At 42.0% G+C, this 13,782-nt stretch overlaps 1 protein-coding gene across 1 annotated transcript; it reads left to right on the top strand.

Moving 5' to 3' along the window:
* The first annotated feature begins 10,308 nt into the window (after positions 1 to 10,308).
* On the top strand, positions 10,309 to 12,773 carry LOC139380895 (transmembrane protein 177). Its single transcript, XM_071124048.1, has 2 exons — positions 10,309 to 10,560; positions 11,442 to 12,773. The coding sequence occupies exon 2, from the start codon at positions 11,481 to 11,483 to the stop codon at positions 12,411 to 12,413; it is 933 nt and encodes a 310-aa protein (XP_070980149.1). The 5' UTR covers positions 10,309 to 10,560; positions 11,442 to 11,480; the 3' UTR covers positions 12,414 to 12,773.
* The last annotated feature ends 1,009 nt before the right edge of the window (positions 12,774 to 13,782 follow it).

Raw genomic sequence — 13,782 nt, 5'->3', positions numbered from 1 at the left:
GGCTCAGTTCGCCGATCAAATATGCCCTTCATCCTCTCCTGTGAAGATGATAGCTTCTCTTTAGCCATTTCACCAGCGGCATACAGCCGTCGCCGGAAATCACACGCATACGATAACAGGGACTGAGGAGGCTCGGGAGACTTCCAGTCATCCTGGAGAACAGATAGAAGTCCACGCACCCTATGTCCAAACACAAGGTCATTTGGACTGAAACCCGTGCTCTCCTGTGAAACCTCCCTAGCGGCTAACAGTAACCAAGGCAACCCCTCCTCCCAATCCTTATCCATCTCAGTACAATAAGCTATCAACAAAGACTTAAGTGTTTGATGGAAACGTTCCAGCGCTCCTTGACTATGCACGTGATAGGCGCTAGACAAATTGTGTTTAATATGGAGCTGTTGGAGAACCTTACCAAACAGATTAGAGGTGAAATTAGATCACTTGATCACTCTGAATGACCTTAGGGATTCCAAACAGTGAGATAAAGTGAGTCAAAGGTTTTAGCACAGTCATGATAGACCTGAGAGGATAGGCATCAGGAAACCTAGTGGTCTGACACATCACAGTGAACAGGTAACTACTACCCCTTTTAGAATGAGGCAGAGGACCAACACAGTCAATTATCAGATACACAAAAGGTTGGTTGAGTACAGGAATGGGAAACAATGGTACCAGCTTGATACCAGCTTGATTAGGTTTACCTGTTAATTGACAGGTGTGACAAGTGTTGATGAACTCAGAAACATCCCTCTTTAACCTAGGCCAAAGAAATGTCTTAATATGCGATTGTAGGTTTTCCCTCACACCCATATGTCCAGCAACGTCATTGTGGGAAGTTGTCAACACCAACTCACAAAGCTTAACTGGTACAACAACCTGACTAATCACCTCTCCCACAAAACAACTACCATGAGACACCCACTTTCTCATCAGGACATCCTCTTGGAGAAAATAGCCATGGGCGACATCTCCCAACTGTTCCACAGGCACAATTTGGTCACGCAACTCTTCTAATGTGGAGTCAGCCCTTTGCTCCTTGATTTGGTGTTTTGCAACAGAGGTCTCTTTCCATTCATCAAATTGTCGCTTCCTAGCTTGGATTGATTGGTTCATTTTATTTGTCACTAGAAAAAAATTACATATATGCACAAATAATTTAAAAAGTGATCGAGATTGCACAATAAAGTCTGGGACTTGTTTCCATTGTGGTCCCTACATTTCCTGCAGCATATGGTACAGTCTAATTTACACATCTCTATCTGGCTTTCGGGGGTCACCTTATTATTTTATTGTAAAGATTATATATCTTTTTTTTTCAGCTGTAGAGTTTTAAAACAGCATATCACTTGAATATTGTTGCTTTAAATCAGTGCACACTCGAGCACTGTCATAGTCTTTCACTCTCTCCATCAATTCCATTCAAATTGCACCCAGAATATATAATTATAAAGCAAACGTCCAATTCTAAATCTTCTTATTATTATTATTATTGTGGGGCTTACGCAGCAGCTTCAATCTTCAACATACAGTGCCTTGCGAAAGTATTCGGCCCCCTTGAACTTTGCGACCTTTTGCCACATTTCACGCTTCAAACATAAAGATATAAAACTGTATTTTTTTGTGAAGAATCAACAACAAGTGGGACACAATCATGAAGTGGAACGACATTTATTGGATATTTCAAACTTTTTTAACAAATCAAAAACTGAAAAATTGGGCGTGCAAAATTATTCAGCCCCTTTACTTTCAGTGCAGCAAACTCTCTCCAGAAGTTCAGTGAGGATCTCTGAATGATCCAATGTTGACCTAAATGACTAATGATGATAAATACAATCCACCTGTGTGTAATCAAGTCTCCGAAAGAATGCACCTGCACTGTGATAGTCTCAGAGGTCCGTTAAAAGCGCAGAGAGCATCATGAAGAACAAGGAACACACCAGGCAGGTCCGAGATACTGTTGTGAAGAAGTTTAAAGCCGGATTTGGATACAAAAAGATTTCCCAAGCTTTAAACATCCCAAGGAGCACTGTGCAAGCGATAATATTGAAATGGAAGGAGTATCAGACCACTGCAAATCTACCAAGACCTGGCCGTCCCTCTAAACTTTCAGCTCATACAAGGAGAAGACTGATCAGAGATGCAGCCAAGAGGCCCATGATCACTCTGGATGAACTGCAGAGATATACAGCTGAGGTGGGAGACTCTGTCCATAGGACAACAATCAGTCAGTCGTATATTGCACAAATCTGGCCTTTATGGAAGAGTGGCAAGAAGAAAGCCATTTCTTAAAGATATCCATAAAAAGTGTTGTTTAAAGTTTGCCACAAGCCACCTGGGAGACACACCAAACATGTGGAAGGAGGTGCTCTGGTCAGATGAAACCAAAATTGAACTTTTTGGCAACAATGCAAAATGTTATGTTTGGCGTAAAAGCGATGCAGCTCATCACCCTGAACACACCATCCCCACTGTCAAACATGGTGGTGGCAGCATCATGGTTTGGGCCTGCTTTTCTTCAGCAGGGACAGGGAAGATGGTTAAAATTGATGGGAAGATGGATGGAGCCAAATACAGGACCATTCTGGAAGAAAACCTGATGGAGTCTGCAAAAGACCTGAGACTGGGACGGAGATTTGTCTTCCAACAAGACAATGATCCAAAACATAAAGCAAAATCTACAATGGAATGGTTCAAAAATAAACATATCCAGGTGTTAGAATGGCCAAGTCAAAGTCCAGACCTGAATCCAATCGAGAATCTGTGGAAAGAACTGAAAACTGCTGTTCACAAATGCTCTCCATCCAACCTCACTGAGCTCGAGCTGTTTTGCAAGGAGGAATGGGAAAAAAATTCAGTCTCTCGATGTGCAAAACTGACAGAGACATACCCCAAGCGACTTACAGCTGTAATCGCAGCAAAAGGTGACGCTACAAAGTATTAACTTAAGGGGGCTGAATAATTTTGCACGCCCAATTTTTCAGTTTTTGATTTGTTAAAAAAGTTTGAAATATCCAATAAATGTCATTCCACTTCATGATTGTGTCCCACTTGTTGTTGATTCTTCACAAAAAAATACAGTTTTATATCTTTATGTTTGAAGCCTGAAATGTGGCAAAAGGTCGCAAAGTTCAAGGGGGCCGAATACTTTCGCAAGGCACTGTACTTCTTATTGTGGGACTTGTGAAGCAAAAGCACTAGCTTCCTCTTCGACATACTACTTCTTCTTCGTCTACTTCTTCTTCGTCTACTTCTTCTTTAGCACGCTACTCCTCTTACACCGTTTAAGCTAGAAATGCCGCTCAAAATTTAAAACGTTCAGAATGGTAATGCTTGAGTTGCTTGTATACAACTTTTTTGATATCTTTTATACTTTTTAATAAATTAAACCTGTTGTCCTCCATCCCGTTGTATGGGATTTCCTCAAGATTCTAAAAAGCCCAATTGTGACATCATCACTTCAAACTTCCATTCACTGTAAATGCAATAATGCAACTTTTGACACAAATCAGCAACTTTGACCACTTTGCAACAACTTAGACAAAAACTTACTCAAATCTTGCATTTGAACATAAAATTATATTCTGATAAAAAGTTACAGCTATTTTTGTAAACGCATCAACAACATTTTCTGTTACTTTTTTTGCAAACAACTGCAGTTTTGACCACTTCCCCAACAATTTGGACAAAAAGTTGGAGGGTACAAAATCTTCCTCTACTTCTCTGCTTTTCAAAACTGAATACATTTTAGAAATATGTTATCAGTAGATCTGTTTTAGTTACCCATCAACTGCTCTCTTTTTACACACAGTAAGTCATGTCAGAAGCTAATGTTAGCAGATTAATTATTTGCCAACAACAGTTGCATATTCCAATAAAATTACATCACATTTTTAAGGTCACTTTATAGCTTTGTCTAACAAAACTATTATGAATCTAGCAAATACGTTTTGTGGGTCAGAGCATGGTATTTATTTGGTATTAAAGCACTGTATGTTACCATGTTTTTCACACTTGCTTTAGCCATAGTGGAGCAGTGTTGCCAATGTTACTGTTCCCTAGCAACGCTTTGCTTGGTGAAAGAGAAGTCTTCATAGCTCGACAAATCCCCATGATTTGTGAACTACTGACCACTCAACTTGCCTAGCAACGCTGGACTCGCGGGAATGAATGTCTTCATAGCTTTTCAAATTCCCTTGACTTGTTCATCTGTTTCAGACTGAACAGCTAGCGCTGTTTCTAATGCTTACTAGCATTGTCCTTCTTTTCCAGGATCATTCTCCGTGTTCTAAATAACTTAACTGACTAGTTTGCCGGTCTCTATAGAGGAGTAGGGCTGTAAACCCTCTTATTGGATTGAGTGGATTACGAATTCTACCAAAACAAAGTTACAGCTGTTTGACAGAGTTTATAGTGACAAAAAGTGTCTAGGTAACGTCTATTAACAACTCTCCGTGTAATCATTGAGCTGCCTGAACGGAGCTGTTGTTATGGATACTCACAGACAGAGAGGGCAAAAATTATGACTTGGGTGAAGAGTGACCACAATTACTGACCACAACCACACAAATATTGACCCCACCACAAGTGAACCACACAACTACAGACCACAACACAACTACTGACAATAACCACACAACTACTGACCACAATGATACATTTTATTAGTGTGGCTAGACATTTGAGTCAGTATGTTGGCAGCAGCCACTCAATGTTAGTGATGGCCTGTTTTTCAGTCTCTCGGTCCTAGCTTTGATGCACCTGTACTGACCTGTACTGACCTCACCTTCTGGATGATAGTGGGGTGAACAGGTGATTGTTGTCCTTGATGATCTTTTTGACCTTCCTGTGACATAGGGTGGTGTAGGTGTCCTGGAGGGCAGGTAGTTTGCCCCCGGTGATGCGTTGTGCAGACCTCACTACCCTCTGGAGAGCCTTACAGTTGTGGGCGGAGCAGTTGCCGTACCAGGCGGTGGTACAGCCCGATATGATGCTCTCGATTGTGCATCTGTAAAAGTTTGAGTGTTTTTGGTGACAATCCAAATTTCTTCAGCCTCCTGAGGTTGAAGAGGCGCTGTTGCACCTTCTTCACCACGCTGTCTGTGTGGGTGGACCATTTCATTTTGTCTGTGATGTGTACGCCGAGGCACAGAAAACTTTCCACCTTTTCCACTACTGTCCAGTCGATGTGGATAGGGTGGTGCTCCCTCTGCTGTTTCCTGAAGTCCACGATCATCACCATATTTTCCTGACACCACACTCCGAGGGCCCTCACCTCCTCCATGTAGGTCGTCTCGTCATTGTTGCCCACAACCACACAACTTCTGACCACAACCACAAAACTTCTGACCACACAAATACTGACCACGTCACAACTACTGACCACAATTACTGACCACAACCACACAAATTCTGACCACAAAAACCTAACTACTGACAAAACAACTACTGACCACAATCATACAAACTCTGACCAAAACCACACCACTTCTGACCACACAACTATTCACCACTCATCTAAATCACCATAATTACTGACCACCACAATTATTGACCACAACTACCTGGCTACAACTACTGACCACAACCACACAACTACTGAACACACAACTACTGACCACTCAACCACTGACCACTACTACTGACCACAACCACACAAATAGTGACCACAATTACTAACCACAACCACACAAATACTGAACATACAACTACTGACCACTCAACCACTGACCAATACTACTGACCACAACTACACCACTTCTGACCACAACTACAGAACTTTTGACCACACAACTACTGACCACAACCACAGAACTTCTGACCACACAACTACTGACCACAACCACAGAACTTCTGACCACACAACTACTGATCAAAACCACAACTACACAACTTTTGACCACAACTACAGAACTTTTGACCACACCACTACTGACCACAACCACACCACTACTGACCACAAACACACCACTACTGACCACAACCACACCACTACTGACCACAAACACACCACTACTGACCACAAACACACCACTACTGACCACAAACACAGAACTTCTGACCACACAACTACTGACCACAACCACACCACTACTGACCACAAACACAGAACTTCTGACCACACAACTTCTGACCACAACCACACAACTTCTGACCACAACCACACCACTACTGACAACAACCACACCACTACTGACCACAAACACAGAACTTCTGACCACACAATTACTGACCACAACCACACAACTTCTGACCACACACTTTTGACTACTGTTCTGACCACAACCATACATCTGCTGACCACATCTAGTGACCAAAACCACACAACTTCTGACCACATCTAATCCCCACAATTGCTGACCACAACCACACAACTACTGATCACTACTGCGACCACAACTACTGCTCTGGTCTGCACTAGCTCTGGTCCAGCTCTAGCCCTGGGTGTTGCTAGCTAGCTCTGCCTCACACTAACTCTGGTCTGTGCTCTAAATTATAACTGTAACGATAGTCTTTGGTGGAATTAGAGAAAGATGCAGCATGGATTAGGTTAATCATATTCTTTAATGATAATCAGAAAAACAAGAAAGAGCGAACCAATGAAACATACAGCCTTGTAGGGCTCAACAGCAACCATACAAGGACAAGATCCCACAACATAGGTGGGAAAAAAGGCTACATAAGTGTGATTCCCAATCAGAGAAAACGATAGACAGTTGCCTCCGATTGGGAACCACACTTGGCCAAACACAATGGAATACAACACATAGAATGCTCACCCAAATCACACCCTGACCAAACCAAATAGAGACATAAAAAGGCTCTCTAAGGTCAGGGCGTGACAGTACACCCCCCCCCCACAAAGGTGCGGACTCCGGCCGCAAAACCTGAACCTATAGGGGAGGGTCCGGGTGGGCATCTATCCTCGGTGGCGGCTCCGGTGTAGGACGCAGACCCCGCTCCACCTCTGGCTCCCCCCACTTTGGTGGCGCCTCTGGTGCGGGGACCCTGCGGACTGGGGACCCCCGCCACAGGCCCCGGACTGGGGACCCTCCCCGCAGGCCCCGGACTGGGGACCCTCGCCGCAGGCCCCAGACTGGGGCCCATCGCCGGAGTCTACGGATTGGCGACTGTCGCCGGAGGCTCTCTAAGGTCAGGGCGTGACAATAACTACTTAAATGTGAACATATTAGCCTACAGTATAATACCTACCAACAATAATTGTAACTCTTGAACCGTTCAACAAACCACACCAAATCAACTTTCAATTTATCCTAACTTTTAAATTATTATTAATTGATCAACTATAACTATATACGTTTGTGTAAAATAACTCATCAACGTTAATTATTGAACCCTTCAAGCTAAAGACACCAAACCAAATTTCACATGTTCACTCTATCCTAACGTCAAATTCATATTTTTTTTAATCGACTACCACTATATGAATTAGCATACATTTGCATAAAATAACACACCAACCGTAACTCTTAAACTGTTCATACTAGATACAACATATCGACTTTCAAATGTTCAGGCTTTCATCTACTTCCTTTTTCAACAATAACCAGTCACCACCATTACTAATCTATGGATTTCACATGAATGATGAATGGGCAGGGGCGCAGCCAGTCAAAAATAGTTTTTCCCCACAAAGGGGCTTTATTACAGACATAAATACTCCACAGTTTCATCTGCTGTCTGGCTGGCTGGACTCAGGCGATCCCGCAGGTGAAGAAGCCGGATGTGGATGTCCTGTGCTGCCGTGGTTACATGTGGTCTGCGGTTGTGAGGCCGGTTGAATGTACTTTCTCTAAAATTACATTGGATGCAGCTTATGGTAGAGAAATTAACATTCAATTCTCTGGCAAAAGCTCTGCTGGACAAACCTGCAGTCAGCATGCCAATTGCACGCTCCCTCAAAACTTGAGATGTCTATGGCATTGTGTTGTGTGATAAAACTGCACATTTTAGAGTGGCCTTTTATTGCCACCACTGTCAGGTGGATGGATTCTCTTGGCAAAGGAGAAATGCTCACTAACAGGGATGTAAACAAATTTGTGCACAAAAGTTAAGAGGTATAAGCTTTTTGTGTGTATGGAAGATTTCTGTGATCTTTTATTTCAGCTCATGAAACATGGGACCAACACTTGACATGTTGCATTTATCTTTTTGTTCAGTGTTTAGACCGTATCATAGGCTTGTAGTAGCTAAAGCTAAATAATAGCCATGCCACACCACACCTTGACAAAGGTTTCTGAACTTTATTATGGTAATATCAAAAGTAAGGGTATTTATGAGCAAGCTGTTATATTGTGGAAAACAGCATTACAGTTGGAACTTAAATTGGACAAAGAAAATGGCTCAACAGAATTAAATATGGTTTAAATCTTCGCAAAAGTTCTGAACAGGTTATATTGTAGCAATTACCATCAAAGGCAACTGCCTACCCTACCCAACAAGTGACCGAAATAGGCTAATATTATTCATTTTTACAACAGACCTACTAATAGCCCATCTTAAACTAAATATGGAGCGCACAATTTAAAAGACAGATCAAATGTAATTTAGCCAATGAAATGTCTCAACAGAATTAAACAAAACAGGTTTAGCATATTTAAAAATCTGGGTTTGATTAATAAATAGTCTTACAATAATATCAATGATATAATAAAATAATAATGATATAACAAATAATTATAAAGTAAGTTCTAAAATTGCATCCCACCTGAATAGGCAGTTACACAGTAGCCTGGAATTTGGCAATGCCAACGTTCTTCTCATCTTCCACTACAATATTAAAACATACTAAATCCCCCTTAAAGGCTTTTCACTACAGGAATGCTCTTTTTCCTCTAACTTTTGTTTTAATTCAATGAAAAAAGCTTCCATTTTCACAATCAACAGTGGCCTAAACCCCTTGTGTTTGGCCTAAGCTGTTGCGTGCTTGCAAGGCGTCTGAAGCACGAATTCTGGGTATAAGGCTATGATAGACAGTCTCTCCTGGACAATTTGGTTTGCTACAATTTTATTTATTGGCTTTTCATTTTTTTTTTTATTGGCCAAATGCCGCAATTAGCCTAGGCTAAGGGAACCCCTTGTGTATGTTCCCATCAGTGCTTCCATCAGTGCTTCCATCAAATGTACTTGTTACAGATATTATCTGCACTACGTATGTATGCACAGACTAACTTTTGCGGTCAAATTCCCATGTAGCGAATAAAAAAAATACAAGTAAAATGGGTTTCCATGGCATTTTCAACTCTAGGTTTACTGATGGTTTTGTCACAAAAAAAATGTTGTGTAAGTATAGCGAATGTGCCGACTAAGTAATGTATGTTCCTTGCATCACATCCACCTAGTTACATTTAATTTGCATCTCCTGCATACTCCAACAACACCGTAAACATTTCATAACAGCTCGCAGACATTTTGGACATTTATTGAGCACATCATTACAGCTCAGGGCCTGAACACACATTCCTACACGGATCAATGTGTGTCTGGCAGTAATAATGCATGAGAAGTGCGTTATGCACACTGTAATTACCCAGATGCATGAGGTTGGTAAATCCCCAGAAAAAAAAGAGAAAAAGAACCGGTTGGTAATCAAGCATTGTCTACCCATCACGCCCACAGCGACAGGCAGCTCCAGCAACAGTCTGGAGGAGAACAGGGAACAATAGTGATATGGGAACCTGGAGAGCTAAATGATTCATATCAGGCTATGACTCTGAAAATGTGAGACAAATAGAGAGGATGGAACATTTTCTCTGTGACACACACACACTAAATATAGTAATATGTGTTATTTATAACAACCCCTATTAGAACACTTTACAAATGCCTCTGTCCTTCCTTCAGTGAGATCTAATAGGCTGATACTGTGCCTTTGCTTTGCACTTATTTGAAGCTGTGGTAAAATAGAGTAGCCCCTATATTAGAACACTTTACAATGCCTCCTTCCTTCAGAGGTCTAATAAACTGATACTGTAAATTTGCTTTGCACTTATTTGAAGCGGCGGTAAAATAGAGTATGCCCCCTTGTGGACAAGTGAATAGCGTGACACGTATATGAAACTGTTCCAGCAGACTACGATAGCAAAACATGAATGCATTAAAATTACACTACTTTAACCCACTATGCAGTGTTTGATATTCTTACAGCGTAAACAGATTGACGCACTTGTCACTGATTAACGTAGTGACTAGACATTAACGTAAAACAGTCGTAAAAACAGTTGCTTTACGGCGTTGTTGCCTTCGTAATAACCTGTTTCCACTATATAGCACAGCAACAAAGTCGAAATGTCTATGTCTATAAATTTATGAAAAATCAAATTAGCTTTTTGGTGTTAATTTAAGGTTAATTTAAGTTTTTTTTGTGTTAATTTTTGGTGTTAATTTAAGGCAGCGTGGTTGAGTTTAGGGTTAAGGTTAGGTTTAAAATCACATTTTTAAGAAGTGAAATTGTAGAAATAGGCGGGGTGTACGACTTTGTGGCTGTGGTAATTAGTGACGACCCTTTTTGTCCAGTTGCCCTTACATAGATGTCCATGGCATGTGAGTTATCCAAACGTTTTATGAAATGCAACATTACCTGTTGGTTCAGTGTGTGTTTTTCAAGCTGTTAGTATTGCTTCACTTGCCTGGCAGTCATGCACAGATATCGTTATTTTATTGAGATTTATGTGCTAGCTATGCTAACCAACTAGCCAGCCAGCTAACATAATAATCTGGTTTCTAGTTGCACACGTATCCATTGCATTTTGGATTTGACCAACAGGATAACATAATTGCCAATTGGAACATTAGTGTGAGACTGTGTTATATTTTCAGCAGATGCGTTTATCCAGAGCGATTAAGGTTGGCTAAGTACTTTGCTCAAGGGCACATCGACCAATTTTTCAACTGTGTAACTTTGTATTTAACTAGGCAAGTCAGTTAAGAACACATTCGTATTTACAATGACGGCCTACACATTAGTCTGCTCTGGGATTCGAACCAGCGACCTATCGATTACTGGCTCTTTAACCGCTAGGCTACCTGCCGCCTTTATTACACGATGCACTGTTGCCATCAAGTTCAGGTAGTCTGGATGAATTCTAGAACCCCATACATTCTCAACACATCCCTATGAGAATGTGTTGTATGCAATCACAGTAGAATTAAAAAGAGTTCAGTCCTCATGGTTCCCCAACTTCTCACAGAGAGCAGTGTTTTCCCTGTATTAATTTAGCCCTATATTCATTTAACCCCCTATCCTTGCCACCACTGCTGGGAAAAAAAATCCTAGGGGAAAACACTGGAGAGTATGTATTTGTTATTCCTAAAACAAGAGTAGGCCTATTCACCGACAGTATTTTGTCACCACTCATTCAGCCAGGTCAAACATGCTTTGTCAGATATAAAACCATTAACGTTATAATTCTGTTTCTCTGCAGATCCATCCCTCTGAAGTCTGTGTCTAACAGATTACGACCATGGCGTCTCCATTTCTGAAGTATGCCGTGATGGTACAGAAGTACCGGACGCCGCTGCTCATCGCTGGGTGCAGTGGGGTGTTTGCGGCCCAAATGTTCTACCACTTATTCCCAGAGAACACTTATAGGAAGTTGTATCAGGCCTGGAACAAAGGAGAACCAGCCAGCCTTTCTGAGAAGCTGGAGAGCCTCTTCAAACAGGTGCTGAAGGATTCTGATGTGGGCGCCCCTGATGGTTATAGTGCCTTCGCGTCGTTTGGCTTCCACCCTGTTGGGGCTGGCGTACCCTGGCTTCCCTCCGGTGCCCAGATTGGCATCCCTGCCAACTTCAACAGCACACTGGACGACCCGGCTGGCATCACAAACCGCAGCATACTCATCAATGGCGAGAAGGTGGAGTGGGACAGTGTCATCGGCACGGCCCTGAAGGATGCTCTAGTGTTCTCCCCAGAGGCTCAGAAGTTTGCCGTGGCGAGGGAGGTAGCTCGTCTTGAGGTGGGCGGGCCTGTGCTGAATGCGGCTGTAGCTCCATTCTGCTTGGCCGGAGTGATGGTCTACTCGGTGACCCTGAAGCAGATCTTCAGGCTCCACATTGGGCCTGTGATCTTTAGGGGCGTAGTGAATGTTGTGGCGCTCGGCCTGGGCGCTGTCTCTTACTTCCTGACTTCCGACGCTGTCAGCCAATGGCTGGACTACAAATCAGACCGCCGTGCTGCAGGCCTGTCCAAGATCTATGCCAAGGGAGGGGTGGAGTTCTACAACAAGATCCTCTCCCGGAACAAGACGCTACGTTCGCTGATGGGCCAGAAGGGGGAGGAGATGTACGCGCCCAGTGGCAACCTGTTCCCTGCTCACCTGCTAAGACTGAAGCACGCTCCCTACACCTCCAGGAGGGATGGCATTGTGGGCCTACTCAAGGAAGAGAAGGCCTAAAAAGGACATTGGAAGCCCAGTAATCTCCACACCAAGAACCAAATATCACGTGAGCTTTGACCTCTGGCCAGCTACTTGTAAAGTCTGACACGAGACTGGAAGCCCAATGCTGTTTGTGCTAGTTTTCCAACAGGTATTATTTATGAAATCACAATTACTGTGAGGAAAAAGGAAATTTCAACCACATGTAACATTGCCTGAATAATGACAGTTATACTTGACCTTGTTACTATCGTTTCTCTTATCAGGGACCTCAATTTGAGCACAAATTTGCCTAAAATTGGTCTACATGGTGAACCTGCACTTTTGTGTTGTAAAATACATCAGGGCAAGGCGCAATAAAAATATTTCATAACAATACCAATTTGACAAAATGTATGTAATAATGTTTAAACATGTACAGCTGACTTGTGTGAGATGAAATTGTTGTGAATGTTTAATCACAACATAAATAGCTTTTGGCTATTGTGTGAGAGAGACAGTGTGTGTGCGTGAAGGAAATCAAGAATCAGTTGGGTTTTAATGAACCCATCATTTTAAAGCAATTTGCTTGGTGATACAGATCTTAATCTCCCGAGTCTCCACATTTAGCAGTTGTCTGCATATGAAATTGGAAATCTAATCTAGTTTTTTAATCACATCTCACACGTCTGAAGCCCTGTGGCGTTCTACAAAAAGAACCAAGTAATTAACATTGTGACAGAGTGACTACTGCGGAGCAAAACTGAACCTAGAGACTAATAGCATTGTCAAATGAAGGTGCATCTCAATGGCACTTTATCTCGGTCTAAATCATAGAGCCAGAACAAAATCCACACTAGTCACAGCAATGACAGCGTCTTTTTAGCTTTGATAGTGAGGCTCTTATGGGCTATATACGAATTCCTGTGTTTGTGATTACAAAAAACTCAATTTTATGCAACGGAAAACTTGTTTAGGAAAATGACACAATTCTCCACCCAACTTCTATGGAAATGTGATTGGGCCGTTCTCCACAGAAACTAATTACAGCACTGTACTGGGCTACCACCAATGGTTCCCACAGACTGGGTGGAGATGATATGGGGTACCACTAATTTGTGACAATAGATACTCTACAATTCACAGTTTAAAAAAAATCACATGCAATTAGGCATTTATCTTTTAAAATATATTCTCAGTTTCTTTACATACCACTTCACCAGTATGAGAGAGAATTATTTTCATCACCACATCAGTCATTGCTAACTGCATAGATGGAGTGTCAACAGAAGTGGGAGGATCAAGAGAAGTACACTATATTTACAAAAGTATGTGGACACCCCTTCAAATTAGTGGATTAGGCTATTTCAGCCACACAAGTTGCTGACAGGTGTATAAAATGCACACA

This window comes from Oncorhynchus clarkii, chromosome 22 (assembly GCF_045791955.1).
Source record: "Oncorhynchus clarkii lewisi isolate Uvic-CL-2024 chromosome 22, UVic_Ocla_1.0, whole genome shotgun sequence".
NCBI lineage: Eukaryota > Metazoa > Chordata > Actinopteri > Salmoniformes > Salmonidae > Oncorhynchus > Oncorhynchus clarkii.
Note: the sequence above shows the minus strand (reverse complement) of the source record. Positions and strands in the feature narration are given on the sequence as shown.

Bases quoted from the DNA above. Each gene is read 5' to 3' on its own strand.
- LOC139380895 (XM_071124048.1), top strand. From the start codon at position 11,481: ATGGCGTCTCCATTTCTGAAGTATGCCGTGATGGTACAGAAGTACCGG.